Source organism: Taudactylus pleione, unplaced genomic scaffold, assembly GCF_031769625.1.
Source record: "Taudactylus pleione unplaced genomic scaffold, aTauple2 ptg001315l, whole genome shotgun sequence".
Lineage (NCBI taxonomy): Eukaryota > Metazoa > Chordata > Amphibia > Anura > Myobatrachidae > Taudactylus > Taudactylus pleione.
This window is the reverse complement of record NW_028285715.1, coordinates 55,260-80,998: the sequence shown is the minus strand read 5'-3', so window position 1 is coordinate 80,998 and position 25,739 is coordinate 55,260. Positions and strand designations below refer to the sequence as shown.

At 44.3% G+C, this 25,739-nt stretch overlaps 1 protein-coding gene across 1 annotated transcript in view; it reads right to left on the bottom strand.

The window, feature by feature from the left end:
- The window catches only part of LOC148443180 (vomeronasal type-2 receptor 26-like), a 68,974-nt gene that overhangs the window by 28,268 nt on the left and 14,967 nt on the right, over positions 1-25,739 (bottom strand). The window contains exons 5-6 of the mRNA XM_088463120.1: positions 11,317-11,608; positions 3,738-4,520 (exon numbers count right to left, since the gene is read on the bottom strand). Coding sequence (XP_088319246.1) covers positions 3,738-4,520; positions 11,317-11,608 — 1,075 coding nt within the window. The remainder of the gene's footprint in view (positions 1-3,737; positions 4,521-11,316; positions 11,609-25,739) is intronic.

The following is a 25,739-nucleotide window of genomic DNA, read 5'->3' as shown; positions in this document are numbered from 1 at the left end:
AAATACAGGGAGAAGTGTGCGGAGGGGATTAGCAGGGACAGAGCTTTATCGCAAGCTCTGTCCCTGCATGTGATTTCTGATAAATTCCTGAGATATTTCCTAAACTTGCAATGCAAATTTAGGTGAAAATATCACACTACATCCACATATTAAATGTGGATTGTAGTAAAGGGCATTACTGTGTGTGGCATAATGTGAAAGGGGCATTACTGTGTGGCATAGTGTGTTGTAAGGGGCATTACTGTGTGGCATAATGTGTTGTAAGGGGCATTACTGTGTGCAATGGCATTACTGTGTGGCATAGTGTGTTGTAAGGGGAGTTACTGTGTGGCATAGTGTGTTGTAAGAGCCATTAGTGTGTGGCATAGTGTGTTGTAAGGGGAATTACTGTGTGGAATAGTGTGTTGTAAGGCGCATCACTTTGTGGCATAGTGTGTTGTAAGGGGAATTACTGTGTGGCATAGTGTTTTGTAAGGGGAACTGTGTGGCATAGTATGTTGTAAGGGGGATTGCTGTGAGGCATAATGTGTTGTAAGGGGAATTACTGTATGGCATAGTGTTTTGTAAGGGGCATTACTGTGTGACATAGCGTGTTGTAAGGGGCATATCTGTGTCACAAAACCACACATCCTTTTCATCCTCTATGTTGTGTTTTTTTTTGGGAGGGGGTGCAAAATTACTGCCTTGTGGGTTGTAGTGATGAAAATCTTAGTTTTGGCCCTTGATAACCAGCACTTAACAGTGTCCAGAGCAGGGGCTGGCTGGCACCTTTTAGCCTGGGGGGCAAATGCATACAGGCGGCCCTGGCAGAGGAGTAGCGTGTAGCCAGGGTGCCCGAAGAACGTGCATGCTACGCCCCCCCTCAAGTGTTCCAGGGAGGAGGCAGGTTCATATGGGATTAATGTAAAGTAAAAATAAAGATTAGGGACAGCCCCGTCATGGTGCCCATATACAGTGCCCCCCTGTGCCCCAGAAGAGGACCCCCTTATGCAGGCCTCCAGTAGTGCCCCCAGTAGTGATCCCCCTATGCAGTGCCCCTTGTACAGTGCTCCCAGTAGTGGTCCCCCCTGTGCAGTGCCCCTTGTGCCCCCAGTAGTAAGCCCCTTATATAATGTCCCCAGTAGTGGTACCCCCTATGCAGTGCTCCTTATATAGTGCCCCCAGTAGCAGTCCACACCCCATGCAGTGCCCCCAATAGTGGTAACATTTATGCAGTGCCCCTTAAATAGTGGCCCCAGTTGTAGTCTCCCCCCTATGCAGTATTGCCCTTTTTATAGAGCCCCAGCAGTGGTCCCTCGATGCAGAGCCCCCAGTGGTAGTCCCCTCCCCCCTATGTAGTGCCCCTAGTAGTAGTCCCCTCCCCCCTATGCAGTGCCACTAGTAGTTGTCCCCTCCCCTTGTAGTGCCCATAGTAGTAGTAGTCCCCCCCCTTGTAGTGCCCCAGTAGTAGTCCCCCCAGTTGTATTCCCCCCCTTGAAGTGCCCCCAGTAATAATCCCCAGTAGTGATCTCCCCCTTCTAGTACCCCCAGTAGTGGTCTCCCTCTTGTAGTGCCCCCAGTAGTAGTCCCTCCCTCTTGTAGTGCCCCCAGTAGTGGTTCTCCCTTTGTAGTGCCCCCAGTAGTAGTCCCTCCCTCTTGTAGTGCCCCCAGTAGTGGTTCCCCCTTTGTAGTGCCCCCAGTAGTAGTAGCCCTCCCCTTGTATTGCCCCCATTAGTAGTAGTCCCCCCTTGCAGTGCCTCCAGTAGTGTTTCCCCCTTGTGGTGCCCCCAGTAGTGGTTCCCCTTTGTAGTGCCCCCAGTAGTAGTCCCTCCCTCTTGTAGTGCCCCCAGTAGTGGTTCCCCCTTTGTAGTGCCCCCAGTAGTCCCCCCCTTGTAGTGCCCCCAGTAGTAGTAGTCCCCCCCTTGCAGTGCCTCCAGTAGTGTTTCCCCCCTTGTGGTGCCCCCAGTAGTGGTCTCCCCCTTGTAGTGCCAGCCTCCCCCCCAGTAGACACACATAGTAAAAAAAACCAAAAAACACTTACCTGAAACCCCGCTCCCACCGTCGCCATCCGCTCCTCCGTCTGTCCTTCCCGGGCCACTCAGCATTATGGGAGAGATGTCATATGACGTTATGACGCCTCTCCCATTGCCCACTGCGGGAGCCGGAAGATGGAGCGGTTCCTGCAGTGGGCGCAGCAGCAGCTAATGGGACTCTGACAGACTCTCATTGGCTGCTGATCAAACACACAGCTGCCAGAGTCGGGTCAGCGCTACACACGCGGTGCAGTCTGTCACAGTGACACAGACTGCCTGCGGCCCGCGGCCCGCATGACGCTGCGGCCCGGGGGGAACATGGCACCCTGACCCCCAGCCCAGCCCGCCACTGGTCCAGAGCTCTATTTAAAGGATGACTCCATGCAAAGGGCTGCAGGTTGGACCAGAGTCACTTAATGTTAACTCTAACCTAGCTGGACACAACTGCAAAAGAAAATCAAGGAACTTATTTCTTTCTTCTAGATCACAGGTTCTCAAACTTGGCCTTCAGGCAGTGCATGTTTTCTAGGTTTCCTCACAGAATCACAGTTGAAATAATTAGCTCCACCTGCGAATATTTTAAAATGTATAATTGAGTAATGAATATGCCTGTGCACCTGCTGGGTGACCTGGAAAACGTGAACTGTGTGGGGTTCCTGAGGACCGAGTTTGAGAACCACTGATCTAGACCATCTTTTGTTGTGATTACACTTTGATAACAAGACAGATCCTAACAAAGGGCCTAATTCAGAGCCGCTTGTAAGCGGCCGTTCGCTCGTTCGGAGCGATGTTTTCACATCTGCGCATGCGTACGGTTTATAGTACGCATGCGTGAACCAGTCAGTGCGGCCAGAAATCGTTTGTTCGCTATATAGCGAGTGCCTGCTAATTTGAGTGACAGGAGGAGGCGTATGTGGGTGGTAACAGGGGAAGGTGCTTGAAAACGGGGGAGTGGAAATCAGAACGCAGGCGTGCTTAAAGGTCAAAACGGGCATTTTTAGGGTGTGCATAATTAAAACAGCAGCGTCAGCGACCACGTCACTTGGTTATTTTATAGCCTGAACTGCTCGCACTGTTCGATGTTCTCGATTAATCTATTAAATAGCGGACATGACGTATGATGCGAGCGGGCCAGGGGGCGTTTTAATCGAAATAGCGGCCGCTGGTTTTGTTCGCTCGTTCAGACATGGAGGCATCAACAGACTGCAAAGAGCGAATAGTTCATTTGAATAGCCACCCCCTTTTCCTGAATGAACGTCCGCAAATAGCGAACGGCTCTGAATCAGGCCCAAAGTTCATGGTCTCGCTGAGCTGTCATGATTTCCCTTATGACCAGGGATGGTTAAGTGGATATTTGTCTCCCCCATGTAAATGACCTCACAGATTACGCATAAATGAAGCAGGTGAGACAGCTGCGGAATGTATCCGTTACATGTTACTGGAGACTTAGACAAGCTGGAGGAGGCAGCAAAGTATTTTTCATATGTGTATTGCCCGGTTAGGACGGGACAGGAGAATGTACAGTTTGTTTTGTCAATAAAGTTTTATTTGCTCATTATTTTTATTTGCTACTTTCCACAGGGTAAAAAAAGAACCGAATCAGAGTCAGATTTATTTCCACAACATAAATAATGATGACTAGAGCGTCTGAGCTGGTCCTGTGAGACGTAATTATAGTCACTACCATAAATGACCTATTCATTCTCATACATACCCACAACTTACTATTTGTCTCCATCCAATTGTCTCAGCGTTTTTTTCAAGTGTTTTCGTTTTGTGCAAAGCGTGAACCAGAGCGTATACTGCCGTAAACGTGTAGTAAGGCTTTATATCCTTTATGCCATAAAATGTATATAAATTATGATTTTTGCCAGTGCAGTTAAAGGCAGAAAAATTATATACTACTTGATAAAAACCATTTTTTACTTTGTTTTTGGAAAGACAATGAAATTTATGAAGAAACATATCTTCCAGTATTGGATCATGTGGGTGATTAGATGGGTTTATATTGCTAATAAAATAATCAATGTGGGGAATCGTTTTAGGGGGCACCATAAAAATGAAGCTACAATTTACTGATGGAAAGTAGATATCTCCCAAATATTTGATATTAGTCCATGATTCATGGAGGACTAATGTGATATTGTTATTAATAGCTTCTGATGCATGAAACAAATGGATATAATTTACGGAGAATAGACCACATATTACTATAACTCTAGCAGATAATTTATTAATTATTTTCCTTCTGTTAATGTTTTTATCATTATTAAACTTAATGATGTATTCAATGCAGATCCCATGCTGGGTCATCATTGTACTCAGTTCTCGTAATTCCGTGTCCCCACTACCATCACTTGGTGTAATGACTCCAACCCAGTTCCATCCAAAATGTAGCAGACACTTCACAATCGCTGCATAACGGCTCCGATCATCCGGGACAATCCGGTAAAAGGTTGGGTATAAATGTTTGTCATTCAGGACAGGGTCAGTGGTTCCATAATTGATCTGGAGAAATGTGCATTGAAAAATGCAATAAATATATTTCATATTTAATATAAAATAAATGTAAGGAGCGATGAGGGGACAGCATTAAATAGAGGTATACAGCACATTATAGGGAAAATAAAGGACTGATTGGTCCTGGTTGCTTTTATCGGGGCTGAAGTTCAATGCAAAGTGGGAGCAGCTTGCATTTAGAACAAATTAATGCAACTCTGGCATAAAACAACAAGTATAAAGAGTTTAACATCTTTTTAAAGACTGACGTGCCCAAGTGTGTGAGCAAGTATGTGCACTTTCCGCATCTCCCTTTATGTATACACACATGCAGAGTACAGCCCACGGAAGGAAAATGTAGGGGTGCCAGTTCAAAAATCAGATCCTCTGTCTGGAGCTTTAATATTCCCAGATGGATTAACAGTCTGTATAATACATGAATAATCACACTTAGCTGTCTGCATGTAGTGAAGTCACAGCGCGGTACTCTCAGCCTCCACCACTGATCTTAATCATCAGATCCTCACTGGTGATGCCTAGAGTGAGCCGTGGACTGTCTGGTGGCAATAGCAGCAGTCTGGTTGCATGTTTGGGCACTCTAATGGGTGATCAGGTGATGGTGGCATTTGGAGGAGAGGTGATTGGATATAAAGTGGAGCTGAGCAGTTTTTGGCTCGGATCTTGCAAGTTCAGATCCCCGAACAAAGCAAAACATCATCTTTTTACCTCATTCTTAGATCTGAACTTGGTGAGAAAATCGGAGCCAAAACCAAACCACTCATCTCTAAAGGGGCATGAGGGGGCATTGATGGCATATAAAGAGGCATGTGAAGAAAATTACATTTAAAGGGGCATATGGGGCTCTGATGGCATATACGGTGCAAGAGGGGGCCCTGACAAAAATAAAGTGGTTGTAACTATACCACTGTTTTTGCCACACCCCCTGTCTGGGAACCGAACCTTAGAAAATGGAATTGGCTGTACTGTACATATGTGACCTCATTCATACTGATACATGTCATGGGCCACTCATATCAGACCTCTGTATTTTGCTTTTTTACCCAAATTAGTGACTGAGCCACAAAAAGAAGTAAATGACATGGCAGCATCAGAGCTCACGGTACCCTGCATTTTACTTTGTTGTGTTAGTAGCGCAAACAAGATGCATATTTTCTGCAAAGGACTCTGGAGGGATGATTGGTGCGGATGAAGGTGTAAAGCCGGTGGAACGCCAATAGAGGCTACTTGGCACAATTTGAGGATAGGTGTAAGTGGAGACATCTGTATATTCACCACTTTCATGTCAGGTGTATTTACTCCCCAGTCAGAAATGGATATAAAAGTAACCAAAGACTTATTAGGCTCATTAAATGAACTTTTAAATGAACATATGTGAACTTTTGGTCTACCAACAACATAAACCCATTAACCACTTGCCTCACATGGACATACCATTTGCAACCACACCTGGCAGTGCTTTAACTGACTTGTCAGAAATGCACAGTGGGCAGCTGCCGGAAGATAATCTTCCATCAGCCTCCAAGTGCAGAGGGCCCTCCGAGCCCCCCTCCGTACCTGTACCTCCCCCACAGTGTCTGCCAGGCTGCTGATCAGACAGCAAAGCAGGACCCCCATCAGCAGCTGCAGAGAGGAGCAGCCACCAAGGAAATATAAATTAACACCCCTCAGACCCCCAGTGTGTACAGTATAACCTAGAATTAGACAAAGGCATATAACATACAATCAGACAACATCAATAATAATACAGAATAAGATGTGGGCAGTTGGAGACACAGAGACGAAGAAAATTAAACAAATTAATGAGAAGGGGCGATGAGAGCATAACAGGCATCCTGCCATAGGGACCAGACTTTATCAAACTTTAACGGATATTGGACCTAATTCAGAGCCGCTTGAAAAAGCGAGCGCTCGCTCTGAATCAGGACGGCCACTTTTTTTTTAAAACCGGCCTCCTGGCCGCTCGCTAAGCTGTGCGTGACCACCCACAGCTTTTGCGAGCGGCCAGGTGATGGTCATGATAGTCGTGCCCATCGCAACCATCGGGCTTGTGGTAGGGTCTCGTCTTCCGCAAGCCCTAGTGAGCTTCCGGGTATAATAGTGCTGGAAGCTCACTACTGACATCACTGGTGTTGTCAGTAGGGCCACCCACAAATGGCAGGCAAACCTTCAGGAATGCCTCTGTTTGTCCAGCCACCCCCCACCCCACCTACAAAACGGGGTGAGCTGTCGATCAACATCGACAGCCACCCCGTTTTGCTGCATTTTGCAATGCGCACGCCGCATGTGCACACTGCCCGGCCATCGACCCACTTGCGAGCAGGTCTGAATCAGGCCCATTGTCACTTCTGGTTCATTAAACATTCACGTAAAACAGTGGTATTGACTAAAGCCACCCAAGAAGGAAAAGAAGGGGGATCAGGGGCCAACAATGTTTGGGAAATACATACCCAGGCCAAAGTTAAAAGATTATTCACATATAATCATAAGGGAGCAGAAAGAGTTTCCTCCAGGTAAAGACCAAAGTGGCAAATACGTGGGGTTAGTGAAGAAATTTGGATACCCATAGTCTGTACATAAGTAACTACCCTAGACCAGAAGTTAGTGTCAGGACTGTGACTATCTCAGTAAGTAAGATAAACTACATTTGCCAAAGTTCCATTGTGCTCGTTGGAGGAGCTATCCTGGTTGCTGGCGTTCCCCATATACATGGGATAGTGTTAAAATGATCATATGTCTCAAAGGTGTTGTCAGGTTGTGGGATTTCTGATTGCTCATTATTTCAAACCTGATTCCATCTGGGTCACATGTTTTGAACTTCCTATGGATCACAGACCTCTAGTATAAAGCCTGTTACTAACTGTGTCTCAGTGTCTGTGCAACATTACTTTCAGGTATTTCTTGGACTCCTGCCAGATCCCTGCTGTGCCTGTGGTTTGCTGTGGACTTTGCTATATCTCTGCCCGTGTTCCGGTTAAACTTCTGATACTGGTTACCAGCCGCACTACAGAGCTCAGCATTGCCATTGCTTAAGTATTGTTATCCTGCTCCATCACTGTGGTTGCATCCCCTGCTGGATTATTTACTCTGTCTGTTATTTTCTACTTCCATGGACATTGAACTCACCTCTACTACAATTGTCAACTGCACCATTACAGTTATTGTCACCAGACCCATTGTGCATCATGGGGCTCAACCCTGCTCTGGATCCCCATCACACCGCAGGGCTCAACCCTGCTCCGGACCCTCACTACATCATGAGGCTCAACCCCGCTTCGGTTCCTCATCACGCTGCAGGGCTCAAACCTGCTCCGGACCTTCACCACATCTCAGGGCTCAACCCTGTCCCGGATCTTCACTACATCACAGGGCTCAACCCTGCTCCAGATCTTTACTACATCACAGGGCTCAACCCTGCTCTGATTCTTCATTGCATTGCAGGGCTCAACCCTATCACAAATCTTCACTGCATCACAGGGCTCAACCCTTCTTCACATCACAGGGCTCCCTGTCACGGATCTTCACTGCATCATAGGGCTCAACCCTGTCTCAGATTTTTACCATGTCTCAGGGCTCAACCCTGTTCCGGATCTTCACTACTTTGCAGTGCTCAATCGTGTTCTGGATTTTCATCACATTACATGGCTCAACCCTAGTAACGTCCTTTATACCATCCTGAGGTCTTAGCCTCATATTGGACTTGGGGTTCCCTACCACATTAGTGTCAGAGACTTTATTTACATATGGGGGATTACTCCTATATTGACTACTGCATATCTGAACTTCTGTGTTGTTGAGACTTTATGTGAAATGTTACTATATATTTTGCCTGTGAATAAATTCTATTTAGTTTTATTCCGTGTTACTGAGATCCATGAAAAGGTCATTCCAAATAGCCACCTCAGTTTATAGTGCCTAGTAGGCCTGACTCCTTTCAGGAGTCTCAAGTGTCGGCAGTCGTGACAGTTTGCACAGACCTAAAAATGAATCCGGATCTGGAACAGGCTACTGGGGTTCAGGTGCTTCAAGGTTTGACCGCCCATCTGGAAGTACAGGAAAATACTCAAGGCCAAGTTTTGCAATGTTGACAGGATCTTTCCACACATCTTGATAAATTTAAGATTCCTGTGACAAGTACATGAGGGGCTTCTGCTTCCTATCTACGTTTACCGACTCCTACCTCTTATGATGGTAATCCAAGAACCTGTAGAGGATTTCTCAACCAATGTGAGATTCATTTTGAATTATTATCCCAAAGTTTTACCACCTCTCATGTTAAAGTGGCTTATATTATGTCATTATTGTCTGGTGCTGCTCTTGAGTGGGCCTCTCCTTTGTGGGAGAGAAATTATGCTTTAATGTCTAATTACCAAGCTTTTGTTTCCACTTTTAAAAGGATATTTGATGAACCTGGAAGATTAGTGGCCCGTCTGTGGACATTTTACGCGTAAAACAAGGAACAGCTCCAGTTGGTCAGTATGTGGTTCGCTTTCAAACTATAGCGGCAGAACTTAAGCGGAACAATGAGGCATTAAGAGCAGCATATTGGAATGGTCTCTCTGAGAAACTTAAAGATGAGTTAGTGACTTGGGATCTTCCTGAGAATTTGGATGAGTTAATTTCATTGACTATTAAAATTGATCTGCGTATGCGAGAACGAGGGGTTCAGAGGAATCGCATTGAGTGTTCTAAAAGTTCTCTTCCCCAGTCTCGCTCCCTTCATGGTACATCTGATGAGACTATGCAAATTAATAAAGCTAAGTTGTCTGAAGTGGAGAAGCAATGTAGGAGGCATTCTAGTTTGTGCTTGTATTGTGCATCCTCAGAAAATTTTTTGGTTAAATGTCCAAAAAGGCCAGGAAAACGGTCGTCCCTAGGTGATGGAGGGGAGGTCAATCTAGGGGTGCTTTCAAATGTTCTCCCCAAAAAGGATTGTTTAATCTCTGTGGGCATTCCTGATTTTGGGTCTCTGTGTCAAGAGTTTTCTGCATTGCTAGATTCTGGAGCAGCTGGCAATTTTATTTAGCTGTCTTTGGTTCAAAAATTCCAAGTTCCTGTTGTCAAATTAACCCGTTCTCTATCCCTTTCTGCAGTACATGGGACTAGAATTTCTAATGGATATGTTACACGTCAAACAAAGTCTATGAAGTTGAGGGTAGGAGCTTTGCATGAAGAAAGTTTAGAGTTTTTGGTATTACCTATTTCTATGTATGATATAGTTTTTGGTTTACCATGGTTAACTCTTCTTAACCCTCATATTGACTGGACTTGTTCTCAAATTCTTTCTTGGAGTCCTAAATGCAAATTAAATTGTTTGATTCATGTGGTACGAATGGCTGAAGTGAAAGTAGATGTTCCACCTTCTCTCCCATAGCCTAATCATGAATTTGCTAATGTCTTTTCTGAGCAGGTGGCAGATGAACTTCCACCGCATCATCCCTGGGATTGTCCTATTGAACTTATTCCTGGTAAAATGCCACCCAAAGGTCGAGTATACCCTCTCTCTGTTCCTGAGACTCAAGCCATGACGGAATATGTGCAAAATAACCTACGAAAGGGGGAAAACTGCATTTAATATGTGAAATGGCCATTATGAGAACCTAGTCATGCCTTTTGGTTTATGTAATGCTCCCGTGGTGTTCCTGGAGTTTGTGAATGAAATTTTCTGAGATATACTTTATCAGTTTGTTATTGTTTATCTTGATGATATATTGATTTTTCCAGGAATCTTTCTAATCATCGTACCCATGTGAAAGAGGTATTAAGCTGCCTTTGAGCTAATAAGCTTTATCGTAAGATCTCCAAGTGCGTTTTTGAAGTTCCGGGTATACCCTTTTTGGGGTATATTATCTCTGGTTCCGAACTTCAGATGGACCCCGAGAAGTTAAAGGCTATTCAAGATTGGGTTTTGCCTACTTAATTAAGGTCTAAACAGAAATTTTTAGGCTTTGCCAATTATTACAGAAAGTTTATCAAAGCGTTTTCAACAATTGTGGCTCCAATCATTGCTATGACAAAAAAAGGGGCTAATCCCAAAGTGTGGTCCCCAGAGGCGTTGGATGCCTTCCAGACTCTTAAAGATGCATTGTATGTGGCCCCTATTCTATTCTATTCAGATGGGAGAACAGTGTCTTGTGATATATTGATTACTGCATTTCTGATCTTCTGTGTTGTTGAGACTTTATGTGAATGTTGCTATATATTTTGCCTGTGAATAACTTCTATTTACTTTTATTCCGTGTTACTGAGATTCCATGAAAAGGTAATTCCAAAAAACCACATCAGTTTATAGTGCCCAGTAGGCCTGACTCCTTCCAGGAGTCTCAAGCGTCGGCAGCCATGACAGTTAGCCACATGAGAACATGACCAAAGAAAATGCTACAAATCAGCAGAGGGGGTACAACATTTAGGGCAAGAGTCCATAGAAGACCCTCCAAACACATAATGCTTACTTGGAGTCCAATAGACCTTGTGCAGAATATATAATTGGATCTGCTGAAACCTGGCATATGGCGTGGCATCTTGAGGAGAACCTAGAAGAGATTTCCACTCATCATCAGATAAAACACCCAAATTTAGGTCCCAATGAGATATAAGGTTGCACAAGCTCTCTGCGCTACTAGATGACAAAAGAGAGGAATATGCTAGTGAAATAGAACTCTCTCCAGGAAGAGCACTATGCTCATTGTTGTATTTTGAAATACAACCAGCTCTTGTAGTTATTTTTTCTGACCCATGCTGGCAATGTGTGTCTCTGTGTATAGTGATAATACTGGCAGCCACTTACCTGTGGGTACTGGTACAGACTCAGTAACTGGGCCATCGCATGACTTGTATGAAACCCAGATTCACCGACAAATCCAGCTACTTCCCCATGTTCCATACAGGAATAATTAGGAGTGACTTTCGTTTTTCCAGACAATATCTGCAGGACATACTGTAAGGTCTTCTTTGTATCCCCACAAGTATCATACACGTGATAACCCAGAGTAACATTGGGGAGAAGGTCGGGGTCCTTGTTAATTTCATCAACAGCAAAGGTAAATGCCAGGATGCTTCTGTATTCTTCAATGTTAATACTGCAAAGTGTTCAGAATGCACTACATTTACTAAACAATTATATAATTTTATCATATTGCATTTGTCTTTACAGAAGACAGGACCTGTAGAGTAGCCAGATCCCATACAGGGTGCAATAAACCCATGTAGCTGTCATTAGCAACTAAGGTGTAATATATCTTTTATATACTTCATATATACTCAGGCATTCCACTATGAGTGCAGTAATGAACATTGCATTGGATGCAAAGGATGCCGGACACCAGCCACTTCCAGCTTTCCGATAGATCTCCCTGTCTCAGGTGGGGATGTGCACAGAGGTCTACACATCCGCTTCACACAGTAGTGTAACATTGCTTTACCTTGGTCCTATGGGAAATGGCTGGGATCATGAACACCAGAGAGGGATTTGGGAACCCGTGGCCCTACCACTATTTGAGCCCACTGATGACAGAAATAGATCAAAGTTTACTACAGCCTGGCCCATTTATTAATGGGATGGAATGACTTATACCATGAATTTATATCCAAAAATATACTTTGCCTAAAAAGGAAAAAGATCTACTTTACAGCAGGTAACAAATGGAGGAAATGGGTATGAAATACCAGTGGCTGAACAGCCGCCGGTTCAAATACCAATGCCAGAAGCCCGAAGACAAAACATACCAACAGGGGCTGGTAAGTATGCTAACCCTCTCCAGTCCCCCCACTAACCCTAACCCACTGGTGCCTAACCCTAACCTCCCCCTTGAGGTGCCTAACCCTAACCTGCCCACGTGGAGCCTAACCCTAACCTCCCCTTGTGGAGCCTAACCCTGACCTCCCCTTGTGGAGCCTAACCCTTACCTCCCCCCAGCGGTGCCTAACCCTAACCTCCTCCCTGGTGGTACCTGACTCTAACCTCTCCTTGTGGAGCATAACCCTAACCTTCCCTTGTGGAGCATAACCCTAACCTCCCCCTAGTTGTGCCTAACCCTAAGCACCCCCAGTGGAGCCAAACCCCAACCCCTCCCAGGGGGATGCCTAGCCCTAATGGCCCCCCAGGGAAGCCTAAACCTAACACCCCCATCCCTGGGAAAACTAGCATACTTACCCAAGTCTGGATGTTCAGGATTCCGGCAGTAAGGGATGTCAGTATACTGACATCCTTCGGTATATCAGCATCGGCATTATGCTGGGCGGCGGGGTGGTGGCGTTGGTATATCGGCACAGGAAACCCATTTGCCGGCAATATAACTGCATTCCAAATGGAGAATACAACAGATATTATATAAGAAACATAAACAGCAAATAGATACATGTCAATGAAGTAGCATAGTAGCACATGTAGGGAGGCTGCATCTTTATGCTAAGTACTCCCCGGTGTATACCCATGTGTCTGAAATAGAAATTACTGAAATGCACACTGACACTGTCTGTACATGTTAACAGTCTGATTGATGCATCTTTAGATGTAGCGTTGGTTGCATCATGGAAATATGCACCTGCCTCTGCCACTCCCATAATAATCATTCAGTGACCTGACTTTGCCACTCCCATAATACTCATTCAGTGACCTGATTATGTTACTCTCATAATACTCATTCAGTGACCTTCCTCTGCCGCTCCTATAATACTCATTCATTGACCTGGTTCAGCCACTCCCATAATACTCATTCAGTGACCTGCCTCTGCCACTCTCATAATACTCAGCCTCTGCCACTCTCATAATACTCATTCATTCACCTGCCTCTGCCATCTCCCATAATACTCATTCAGTGACCTGCCTCTGCCACTCTCATAATACTCATTCATTCACCTGCCTCTGCCATCTCCCATACAGCTCATAATACTCATTCAGTGACCTGCTTCTGCCATCTCCCATACAGCTCATAATACTCATTCAGTGACCTGCTTCTGCCATCTCCCATAATACTCATTCAGTAACTGGCCTCTGCCACTCTCATAATACTCATTCAGTGACATGATTATTTCACTCTAATAATACTCATTCAGGGACCTGCCTCTGCCACTCCTATAATACTCAATAAGCGACCTGCCTCTGCCATCTCCCATAATACTCATTCAGTGACCTGCCTCTGCCATCTCCCATAATACTCATTCAGTGACCTGTCTCTGCCACTCCCATAATGCTCAGCCTCTGCCACTCCCATAATACTCATTCAGTGACCTGCCTCTGCCACTCTCATAATACTCATTCATTCACCTGTCTCTGCCGCTCCTATAATACTCAGTGACCTTCCTCTACCACTCCCATAATACTCAGCTTCTACCACTCCCATAATCCTCAGTGACCTGACTCTGCCACTCCAATAATTCTCAGTGACCTGCCTCTGCCACTCCCATAATACTCAGTGACCTGCCTCTGCCACTCCCATAATACTCATTCATTAAACTGCCTCTGACACTCCCATAATACTTATTCAGTGACCTGTCTCTGCCATCTGTCATAATACTGATTCAGTGACCTGTCTCTGCCACTCCCATAATACTCAGTGACCTGTCTCTGCCACTCCCATAATACTCATTCAGTGACCTGCTTCTGCTATCTCCCATAATACTCATTCATTAAACTGCCTCTGACACTCCCATAATACTTATTCAGTGACCTGTCTCTGCCATCTGTCATAAAACTGATTCAGTGACCTGTCTCTGCCACTCCCATAATACTCAGTGACCTGTCTCTGCCACTCCCATAATACTCATTCAGTGACCTGCTTCTGCTATCTCCCATAATACTCATTCAGTAACCTGCCTCTGCCATCTGTCTTTATACTCATTCGGTGACCTGTTTCTACCACTACTTTAATACTTATTCAGCGACCTGCCTCTGCCACTCCCATAATATTTAATCAGTGACCTGCTACTGTCACTCTGATAATACTCATTCAGTGACCTGCCTCTGCCACTCCCATAATACTCATTCTGTAACCAGTCTCTACCATCTCCCATAATACTTATTCAGTGACCTGTCTCTGCCATCTGTCATAATACTGATTCAGTGACCTGTCTCTGCCACTCCCATAATACTCATTCATTAAACTGCCTCTGACACTCCCATAATACTTATTCAGTGACCTGTCTCTGCCATCTCCCATAATACTCACACAGTGACCTGCCTCTGCCACTCCCATAATACTCATTCAGTGACCTGCCTCTGCCATCAGTCATAATACTCATTCAGTGACCTGCCTCTACCACTCCTAAAATACTCATTCAGTGACCTGCCTCTGCCACTCCTATAATACTCAATAAGCGACCTGCCTCTGCCATCTCCCATAATACTCATTCAGTGACCTGCCTCTGCCATCTCCCATAATACTCATTCAGTGACCTGTCTCTGCCACTCCCATAATGCTCAGCCTCTGCCACTCCCATAATACTCATTCAGTGACCTGCCTCTGCCACTCTCATAATACTCATTCATTCACCTGTCTCTGCCGCTCCTATAATACTCAGTGACCTTCCTCTACCACTCCCATAATACTCAGCTTCTACCACTCCCATAATCCTCAGTGACCTGACTCTGCCACTCCAATAATTCTCAGTGACCTGCCTCTGCCACTCCCATAATACTCAGTGACCTGCCTCTGCCACTCCCATAATACTCATTCATTAAACTGCCTCTGACACTCCCATAATACTTATTCAGTGACCTGTCTCTGCCATCTGTCATAATACTGATTCAGTGACCTGTCTCTGCCACTCCCATAATACTCAGTGACCTGTCTCTGCCACTCCCATAATACTCATTCAGTGACCTGCTTCTGCTATCTCCCATAATACTCATTCATTAAACTGCCTCTGACACTCCCATAATACTTATTCAGTGACCTGTCTCTGCCATCTGTCATAAAACTGATTCAGTGACCTGTCTCTGCCACTCCCATAATACTCAGTGACCTGTCTCTGCCACTCCCATAATACTCATTCAGTGACCTGCTTCTGCTATCTCCCATAATACTCATTCAGTAACCTGCCTCTGCCATCTGTCTTTATACTCATTCGGTGACCTGTTTCTACCACTACTTTAATACTTATTCAGCGACCTGCCTCTGCCACTCCCATAATATTTAATCAGTGACCTGCTACTGTCACTCTGATAATACTCATTCAGTGACCTGCCTCTGCCACTCCCATAATACTCATTCTGTAACCAGTCTCTACCATCTCCCATAATACTTATTCAGTGACCTGTCTCTGCCATCTGTCATAATACTGATTCAGTGACCTGTCTCTGCCACTCCCATAATACTCATTCATTAAACTGCCTCTGACACTCCCATAATACTTATTCAGTGACCTGTCTCTGCCATCTCCCATAATACTCACACAGTGACCTGCCTCTGCCACTCCCATAATACTCATTCAGTGACCTGCCTCTGCCATCAGTCATAATACTCATTCAGTGACCTGCCTCTACCACTCCTAAAATACTCATTCAGTGACCTGCCTCTGCCATCAGTCATAATACTCATTCAGTGACCTGCCTCTACCACTCCTAAAATACTCATTCAGTGCCACTCTCATAATGCTCATTGAGTGACCTTCCTCTGCCATCTCCCATAATATTCATTCAGTGACCTGTTTTTGTCACTCCCATAATACTCATGCAGTAACCTGCCTCTGCCATCAGTCTTAATACTCATTCAATGACCTGCCTCTACCACTCCCATAATAATCAGTGACCTGCTTCTACTACTCCTATAATACTCATTCAGTGACCTGCCTCTACCACTTCAATAATACTCAGTGACCTGCGTCTGCCATCTCCCATAATACTCATTCAATGACCCGCCTCTGCCATCTGTCATAATACTTATTCAGTAGCCTGCTTCTGCCACTCCTATAATACTCATTCAGTGACCTGCCTCTGCCACTCCCATCATACTCATTCAGTGACCTGCCTCTAACACTCCCATAGTATTCATTCAGTGACCTGCCTCTGCCATCTCCCATAATACTCATTCAGTGACCTGTCTCAGCCACTCTCATATTACTCATTCAGTGATCTGCCTCTGCCACTTCCATTATACTCATTTAGTGACCTGCTACTGCCACTCCTGTAATATTCAGTGATCTGACTCTGCCACTCACATTAATACTCATTCTGTGACCTCTTTCTGCCACTCCTATAATACTCATTCAGTGACTTTCTCTGCTATCTCCCATAATACTCATTCAGTGACCTGCCTCTGCAAGTCCCAAATACTAATTCGGTGACCTGCCTCCGACACTCCCTTAATACTCATTCAGTGACCTGCCTCTGCCACTCCCATAATAATCATTCAGTGACCTGCCTCTTCCACTCCCATAATGCTCATTCAGTCACCTGCCTCTGCCACTCCTATAAAACTCATCCACTGACCTGCCACTGCCATCTCTCATAATACTCATATAGTGATCTGCCTCTGCCACTCCTATAATACTCTTTCAGTGACCTGTCTCTGCCACTTTCATAATACTCATATAGTGACCTGCCTCTGCCACTCCTAAGAAACTCATTCAGTGACCTGCCTACCACTCCCATAATACTCATATAGTGACCTGCCTCTGCCACTCCTAAGAAACTCATTCAGTGACCTGCCACTGCCATCTCTCATAATACTCATATAGTGACCTGCCTCTACCACTCCCATAATACTCATTCAGTGACCTGTCTCTGCCATTCCCATAATACTCATTCAGTGACCTGCCTCTGCCACTCCCATAATACTCATTCAGTATGATGACTAGACTGCTATACCTAAATCATAATTACTAGGATGTGCGCTGACCCCCGTGGTTTTGGTCTTGGATCTGTATCTCCTTCGTGTTTTGGATCTGAATTTTGTTTTGGATAAACCGCCCTTGCGTTTTTTCATTTTGGATCTGCATTTTTTTCTAAAAAAAAACATAAAAGCAGCTAAAATCACATAATTTGGGACAGTTTTTGTTCATACAGTATTATCAATAACATTAATTTTCACTTGTTTATAGTCAATTAAGACAACCTCACAGCTTACAATATTGTTTTCATCCAGTTTAGGCCCATAATTTTCACCAATCTAACTAAGCTAAATGTCAGCAGTGGGCGGCACAAACACATGGCAGTTCAATTTCAAACATGGCACATAAGGTAACATATGCTTTCATTAATCAAGAGGCCTGAGGGAGATGTAGTATGTATGTAGTTGAAGGCAGGGAAAAGAAGGATTGATTCATTGTAAATTCAATTTAAGTGTTTGATTCCAAAGCAAATTTATGAGGGAGGAAGGTGGGGAGTCATTTTCAATGAATGTTTCACTCACTCGCATCAGTCCTTGTCCCAGTTAAACTCTTCTGGTGGTCCATTATTTAAAAAAAAAAATGAAAGGGGCAAGCAGAAGATGCTGTCTGTGGCAGCACATAAAATGGAAGCTTAGGAAGGGGGAGAGGAATTTTTAAAGCCTGGTACTAAACATCTGTTACCATGGTGCTTCTGGGATCATGTAAGGGAAGGCTGGGAGGAGAGGAAAGAGAACATCTCCAGATACCATCACAAAATAGCCTCTCCATTTGGTGTTTGAATTGCATCTGACCAAACATTGCCATTATGATCAGGAAAGCCAAGCCCACCAGGTTGGTGTCTACAAATCAAGGTTGAAAAATGGCACAAGAGTATTTTGCAACTATACCTATTTGTAATTTTAGTTGAAATAAATACAATATGAAACTGTTTAAAAAAGTAAGCATCAGAGCAGCGGCATAAAAGCATGATAGTTTACAAAAAATAGGCATGGTAGTTTAAAAAAAAATAGGACTATTAAACTTTTGCAACACAGCAGTGGCAGTCAGGATGGCAGTTTCATAAACTATAAAATTAAAAATGTCAGGCAGCAATGCCCCATACAGCACATAATACAAAGAAAAGAGGTGCAAGATGGAATTGTCCTTGGGCCCTTCCACCCACCCTTATGTTGTATATGGGACAAGCACAGTTTAACATACCAATAACTTCAGTGACAGGGATTGCCAATTGTGGCTGAAGCAATTGGTTTGTTTGGGCCCCCACAAATCTAGCTACCAATGGGTAGCTGACATTGCTGGCAATGATCTCTCCATGCACAAACTGGCTTTACAGAGGCAAGGTGTTGTCGCCATCATCATCCGATTCCTCACACTCATCAGTGTGTACATCATCTTCACACAATAATAATTTGTCCCCATTGGAATCCATAATTACAGATGCTTCTGTAGTTTTTTTTTTTTTACTTAATTGCTGGTAAAGGTCTTCCTCATGAAATTTGTAGTTCATTTTGATGAACATCATCTTTTCAACATTTTGAGATAGTAGTCTCCTACACTGATCCCTGACAAGATTCCCAGCTGTGCTGAAAACTCTTTCTGAGTACACACTGGAGGGTGGGCAGCTCAAGTAAACCAAATCCAGTTTATGCAAGGGACTCCAAGTTGCCTTTTTTCCTGCCAGTAGTGAAATGGCTTGTCTGACATGCCTATTTGGATTCTATCATTAAAATAGTCCTCAAACATTCTTTGAATGGTGACCATATCAGATGGAGTCTCTGTAGAGGTCTTAGTAATTGTAGGCAAATCTTTAAGACCTGACCAGATGTCAAAATTTGGTTGTGTTGACTCATTTGCATCACCAGTGGGAGTTTTTGGGAAAGTTTTGTTTGTTCATGCCAGCTGCGTTTGCTGGAGAAACTGAAGGAGGAGCCATCGCTGCATCACATGCCGCTTAAGCTGACAATTTGCTTACAGCAATCTGTATAGTGATCTGTGTCTATTGGGAAGAAGACAATGTACGATATAAACCTAGGATCGAGCACGGTCACCAAAATGTTTTGCTCTGATTGGAAGATCCCAACAAACCTTTAATCCTGGCGAAGTGAATAAAGGACTTGATCTACAAGTCCAACATGCTTAGAGAACTTGCTTCGTTTCAGCTCCGCCTTTAGTTTCTCAAGCTGCTTTTCCAACAGTCTAATTAGAGGAATTACCTGACTCAAGCTGACAGTGTCTGAATTCACTTCACAGGTGACTACTTCGAAGGGTTTCAGCACTCAGCACAACATGGAAAGTATTTTCCACTGAGTTTGAGTAAGGTACAGTCCCCCTCCAATTCCTATGTCATACTTTGTTGTGTAGCTTTGGATGGCTTTTTGCTGTTCCTCTATCCACTCAAGCATATAAAAGGGCGGAGTTCCACTTCACAACTACCTCTTGCTTAAGCTGATGACAGGACAAATTCAACATGTCTTGCAGGTGCTGCAATCTTTTACATGCACCTGCTGAATGGCAAAAATGCCTAGAAATTTTGTTGGCCATGAAGAGCATCTCCTGTATGGCCCTTTCATTTTTTTTAAATGTTGCACCACCAAGTTAATAGTGTGAGCAAATCATGGGAGGTGTTGGAATTCACCCACCTGTAATGCTCTCACAATATTGATGGTGTTGTCAGAAATCACAAATCCCTAGGAGAGTCCAAGTGGGGTAAGCCATTTTGCATTGACTTCCCTGAGTTTTTCTAAGAGGTTGTCAGAAGTATGCCTATTAGAGAAACCAGTGATGCACAGAGTAGCCTGCCTCTGAATAAGCTGCTTTTTCTTGGATGCTGCTGTTGTTGGTGCTAAAGGCAATACACCCACCCAGTGGGCTGTTACAATCATGTAATCTTGCGTTTGCCCTATTCCACTTGTCCACATATCTGTAGTTAAGTGGACAGTGGATACAATGGCATTTTGGAGGACACTAATTTTTTCTAATGTCCCTGTACAGGCTGGGAATTGCTTTTCTAGTGAAGTGGAACCTAGATGGGATTTGGTAGCTGGGACAGAGGACCTCAATTGACTGTCTTTAACCCACTGCACTAATGGTGGATACTGGATGCACATCTAATACCAGCATAGATGTTATGGCATCAGTGATCCACTGTGTAACTTGGTGACTGCTGTCATACTTGCTCCCCATTTGAAAAGGATTGTTTAATAGTCAATTGTTTTTTAGAACCACTACTAGTAGTCTTCCTAGTCCCCTTCTGGGATGAAGATCCCAACAGTAGCAGCAGCAGGCATAGCGATCAAGGATTTGTCTGAGGAATCCAGGATAGGGGAGGACTGAGTTAGCCTTATCAAATTGGATGCAGGACTACTTCCGATCATGATTGAGGATTTTGTTGATGAAGGTGTTGGTGGTGAAGATGTCAGGTGCTTGGATCTAGCAGAGAGAATGGAGTAAGCTGATGCTGGACTGCTTGTTGTTACTTTTTTAGCTAAAGTTTCTGAATTTTGCAAACACTTTTGATGGATGCGCTGTATATGATGTAACAGGGAGGAGGTTCCTAGCTGGTTAGCGTCCCTACCTCTACTTACTCTGGCATGGCAATGGGTACAGATGGCTTGACAATTGTTGTCCAGATTTGGATAGAAATGATTCCACACATACAGTCAGGCGCATAAATATTGGGACATTGACAGAATTTTCATATTTTGGCCTCTATTCACCACCACAATAGTTTTGAAATGGCACAAACAAGATGTGCTCTAACTGCAGACTTTCAGATTTAATTTGAGGGTAATTACATCCAAATCAGGTGAATGGTGTAGGAATTACAACGGTTTCTATATGTGCCTCCCACTTTTTAAGGGGCCAAAAGTAATGGGACAAACTAAACAATCCTAAATCTAACTTTCACTTTTTAATACTTTGTTGCAAATCCTTTGCAGGCAATTACAGCCTGAAGTCTGGAATGCATAGACATCACCAGATGCTGGGTTTCATCCCTGGTGATGCTCTGCCAGGCCTCTACTGCAAATGTCTTCAGTTCCTGCTTGTTCTTGGGGCATTTTCCCTTCAGTTTTGTCTTCATCAAGTGAAATGCATGCTCAGTCGGATTCAGGTCAGGGGATTGACTTGGCCATTATATAAAACATTCCACTTTTTAGCCTTAAAAAACTCTTTGGTTGCTTTTGCAGTATGCTTCGGGTCATTGTCCATCTGCACTGTGAAGCGCCGTCCAATGAGTTCTGAAGCATTTGACTGAATATGAGCATATAATATTGCCCAAAACACTTCAGAATTCATTCTGCTGCTTTTGTCAGCAGTCACATCATCAATAAATAAACGGGAACCAGTTCCATTGGCAGCCATACATGCCCATGCCATAACACTACCACCACCATGCTTCACTGATGAGGTGGTATGTTTTGAATCATGAGCAGTTCCTTTCCTTCTCCATACTCTTCTCTTCCCATCACTCTGGTACAAGTTGATCTTTGTCTCATCTGTCCATAGGATGTTGTTCCAGAACTGTAATGGCTTTTTTAGATGTTGTTTGGCAAACGCTAATCTGGTCTTCCTGTTTTTGTGGCTCACCAATGGTTTACATCTTGTGGTGAACCCTCTATATTCACTCTTGTGAAGTCTTCTCTTGATTGTTGACTTTGACACATATACACCTACCTCCTGGAGAGTGTTCTTGATTTGGCCAACTGTTGTGAAGGGGTTTTTTTTCACCAGGGAAATAATTCTTCTGTCATCCACCACAGTTGATTTCCGTGGTCTTCCGGGTCTTTTGGTGTTGCTGACCTCTACAGTGCATTTTTTCTTTTTAAGAATGTTCCAAACAGTTGATTTGGCCACACCTAATGTTTTTGCTACTGTATTTCTCTGATGGGTTTGTTTTGATTTTTCTTCAGCCTAATGATGGCTTGCTTCACTGATCATGACAGCTCTTTGGATCTCATATTGAGAGTCGACAGCAACTGATTCCAAATATAAATGTCACCTAGAATCAACTCGACCTTTTACCTGCTTAATTGGTAATGAAATACCGAGGGAATAGCCCACACCTGTCCATGAAATAGCTTTTGAGTTGAAAGTCCCATTACTTTTGGCCCCTTAAAAAGTGGGAGGATGTAATTACCCTCAAATTAAATCTGAAAGTCTGCAGTTAAAGCACATCTTGTTTGTTTCATTTCAAAGCCATTGTGGTGGTGAATAGAGGCCAAAATATGAAAATTCTGTCAATGTCCCAATATTTATGCACCTGACTGTAAGAAGTGGATATTTTTGTTTTATGCCCAGGCATGACAGTGGGCTTTTCCTTATCATGGGCAACAACTGTTTCCACTGGAGCCTGATTTACACAAACATCCTCATCATCAACATCTATATTAGCATCAGCTACACAAATATCCTCCTCATCCTGTTGCATTTTCACAGAAGCATCCTCAATTTCTATGTCAGCATGTTGACTTGTGCTGCTCATCCCCACATTTGCAGAGGATGCACAAGTTTTAGAATTAGGCTCCTCTTCGAGTCCAGTTTTGGAAAGGTCAGGCTCACACATGGCACCCGCCGACACACTTAGACTCTCCTCAGAGATTTGCAGCATTTATGAGTGCAGAGTTGGTTCCTGTGCCTTAACAATGTTATTTTTTTATGAAAGGTCAACAGGGAAAAGGGGCAGAACCACCAGTCATAAAAAATGGTCTAGGCCTTAGCCTTTCCTCACCACTTCATGTGATGAAAGGCATATTGCCAATTTTATGTCTTTGTGCAGCTGACCTTCCCTTTGATGTTTTTTTCTTTACCAATGTGAAAGATTGATTCTTTGATTTTAGATGCCCTGACTTAAGCCCTGTATTCTCTTGGGCATCAGATTTAGTATAAGACATAGCCAGACTAGTATCATCATGACTGGTGGCACTGGCAGCAGCTCCAGCACTAGAATGTGGTTCCTGCTCTCCTCTCAACTGATCGTTCTCCATATCAACAAACATGAATGAAGTGGGGTACAGCACACAAGTCAATTTGTACCAATTTTAAATATAACACTGCAGTATCAATGACCTACAGTGTCACAATATTTTTTATGAATAAGAAAACAATAACACACTGTGCAACCACTTACAGTATCACAAGTTTTATTTTGATTAAAACACTGCGCTACCACTTACAGAGTCACAAGATTTTATATGAATAAGAATAACACACAGTGTTTTGACTTATAGTGTCATAATATGAGGATGATAAACTGCGGTTTGACCAGCAGTGTCACTGAACAATAATAGCGTAGCTAGCACGCACAAAATAAAACTGAAAAAAATATTTATTTTTTATGGAATGCAAATTTTATTTCACTTTTATTTTTTTTTACACTGGGGAAGAGCACCCTTGGACAAGGCAGCAGGCCCTTGATGAACAATATAGCACCCCTTCATGGACAACAAAGCACCCCTGCAGAGTGCAGATGGACCACCTGCAGAGTCACAAATACGTGGATGATAAACTGAAGTCTGACCAGCAGTGTCACCGAACAACAGATCTTTTATTTATTATTTTTTGTGGAATTATAATTTAAATTTTTTTTTTTCTTTTTAACTGGGGAAGGGCACCTCTGGATTGAAAGAGCACCCCTGGTGACACAGCACCCCTTTATGTACAGCAGCCCTAGCCCCTTGATGGACAGGACAAAACAGCAGTAGCCCTTTATCTACTGCAACCCCTGCCCCTTTATGTACAACACAGCAACAATGGACAACACAGCAGCAGCCCTTTATGTAATGCAGCCCCAGCCCCTTTATGGACAACACAGCAGCAATGGACAACACAGCAGCAGCCCTTTATGTAATGCAGCCCCAGCCCCTTTATGGACAACACAGCAGCAATGGACAACACAGTAGCATCCCTTTATGTAATGCAGCCCCTTTATGGCCAACACAGCAGCAGCCCTTTATGTAATGCAGCCCCAGCCCCTTTATGGCCAACACAGCAGCAGCCCTTTATGTAATGCAGCCCCAGCCCCTTTATGGCCAACACAGCAGCAGCCCTTTATGTAATGCAGCCCCAGCCCCTTTATGGCCAACACAGCAGCAAAGGACAACACAGCAGCAGCCCTTTATGTAATGCAGCCCCTTGATTGACAGGACAACAGTGACACAGCAGCACCCCACCCTTTATGTAGTGCAACCCCAGTCCTACAACACTGCACCCTTGAACAGACAGATCAGCACAGAGCACGTCTGTTCTCTGTACACTATCCACAGCCGGAGTGAAAATGGCACTGATCACCGGGACTTTTCAGATCCAAAACCCCCAAGAATCTTGATGATGATGTTTTGCCGCGTTTTGGATTCCGAGTTAGGTGGGAAAACCCGAGCCGGCCTTGGATCCAACTCGGATCCCCTATGTACGGGTGGGTTCGGTTCTCGGAAAACCACACCCGCTCATCTCTAATAATAAAATAAAATTTGAATAAAATTATCAAACACATTCTGCAGGGGAAACATTAGGACAGGGTTAAAAATCTCTGAACTAGATAATTTTTCTACAACTTCAGTGGTGCTCTTAGGGGGGTTTTCCAGGTCCCAGAACCCTCCCCACCCGGTCAGCCAAAAATACCTCTCATTGTACAAACAGAAATCAATGTCATTCAAAATCACATGTGCCTCTGCACCAAGGCAGATCTGATGATTGTTTTAAAATGATTGCATTTGCACCAATTTCATTGCAATATAGCAGTGGTTCTCAAACTCAGGCCCTGATTCAGAGCCGGACGCTCTGACAGAGCGCTCGCTCTGAATCAGGGCCGGTCTTTTTTTTTTTTTTAGAACGGCCTCCTGGCTGCTCGCATATAGCCTTCCTTAGAACAGCCTTCCTGGCTGCTCGCTATAGCAAGTGGCCAGGAAGATGGTCGCGATGCCACAAGCCCCAGAGAGATTTCGGCTCTAACAGAGCCGAAATCTCTCCCAATGACATCACTCGTGATGTAAGTGGGGCCGCCCCTAAATGGAGGCGTTCACATGGGAACGCCTCCGTTTGGGCAGCCACTCCCCCAGCCCGCCCACCAAAGGGGCGTGCTGTCACTCAACATCGACAGCATGCCCCCTTTGGTATGAGACCCGGAGCGATGGAGTGCCCGTCGCTATCCGGGTCTCGCGCATGCACACGACGGAGCCGGCTCCGTCGTGCGCATGCGCACTGGCCCACCATCGACCTGGTTGCGATCGCACAGAGCTTGCGACAGGATAAATCAGGCACTCAGTCCTCAGGACCCCACACTGGTCACGTTTTCCAGGTCATCCAGTCACCCAGCAGGTGCACAGGTGTAGTCATTACTTACTGACACATTTTAAAAGATCCACAGGTGGAGCTAAATATGTCACC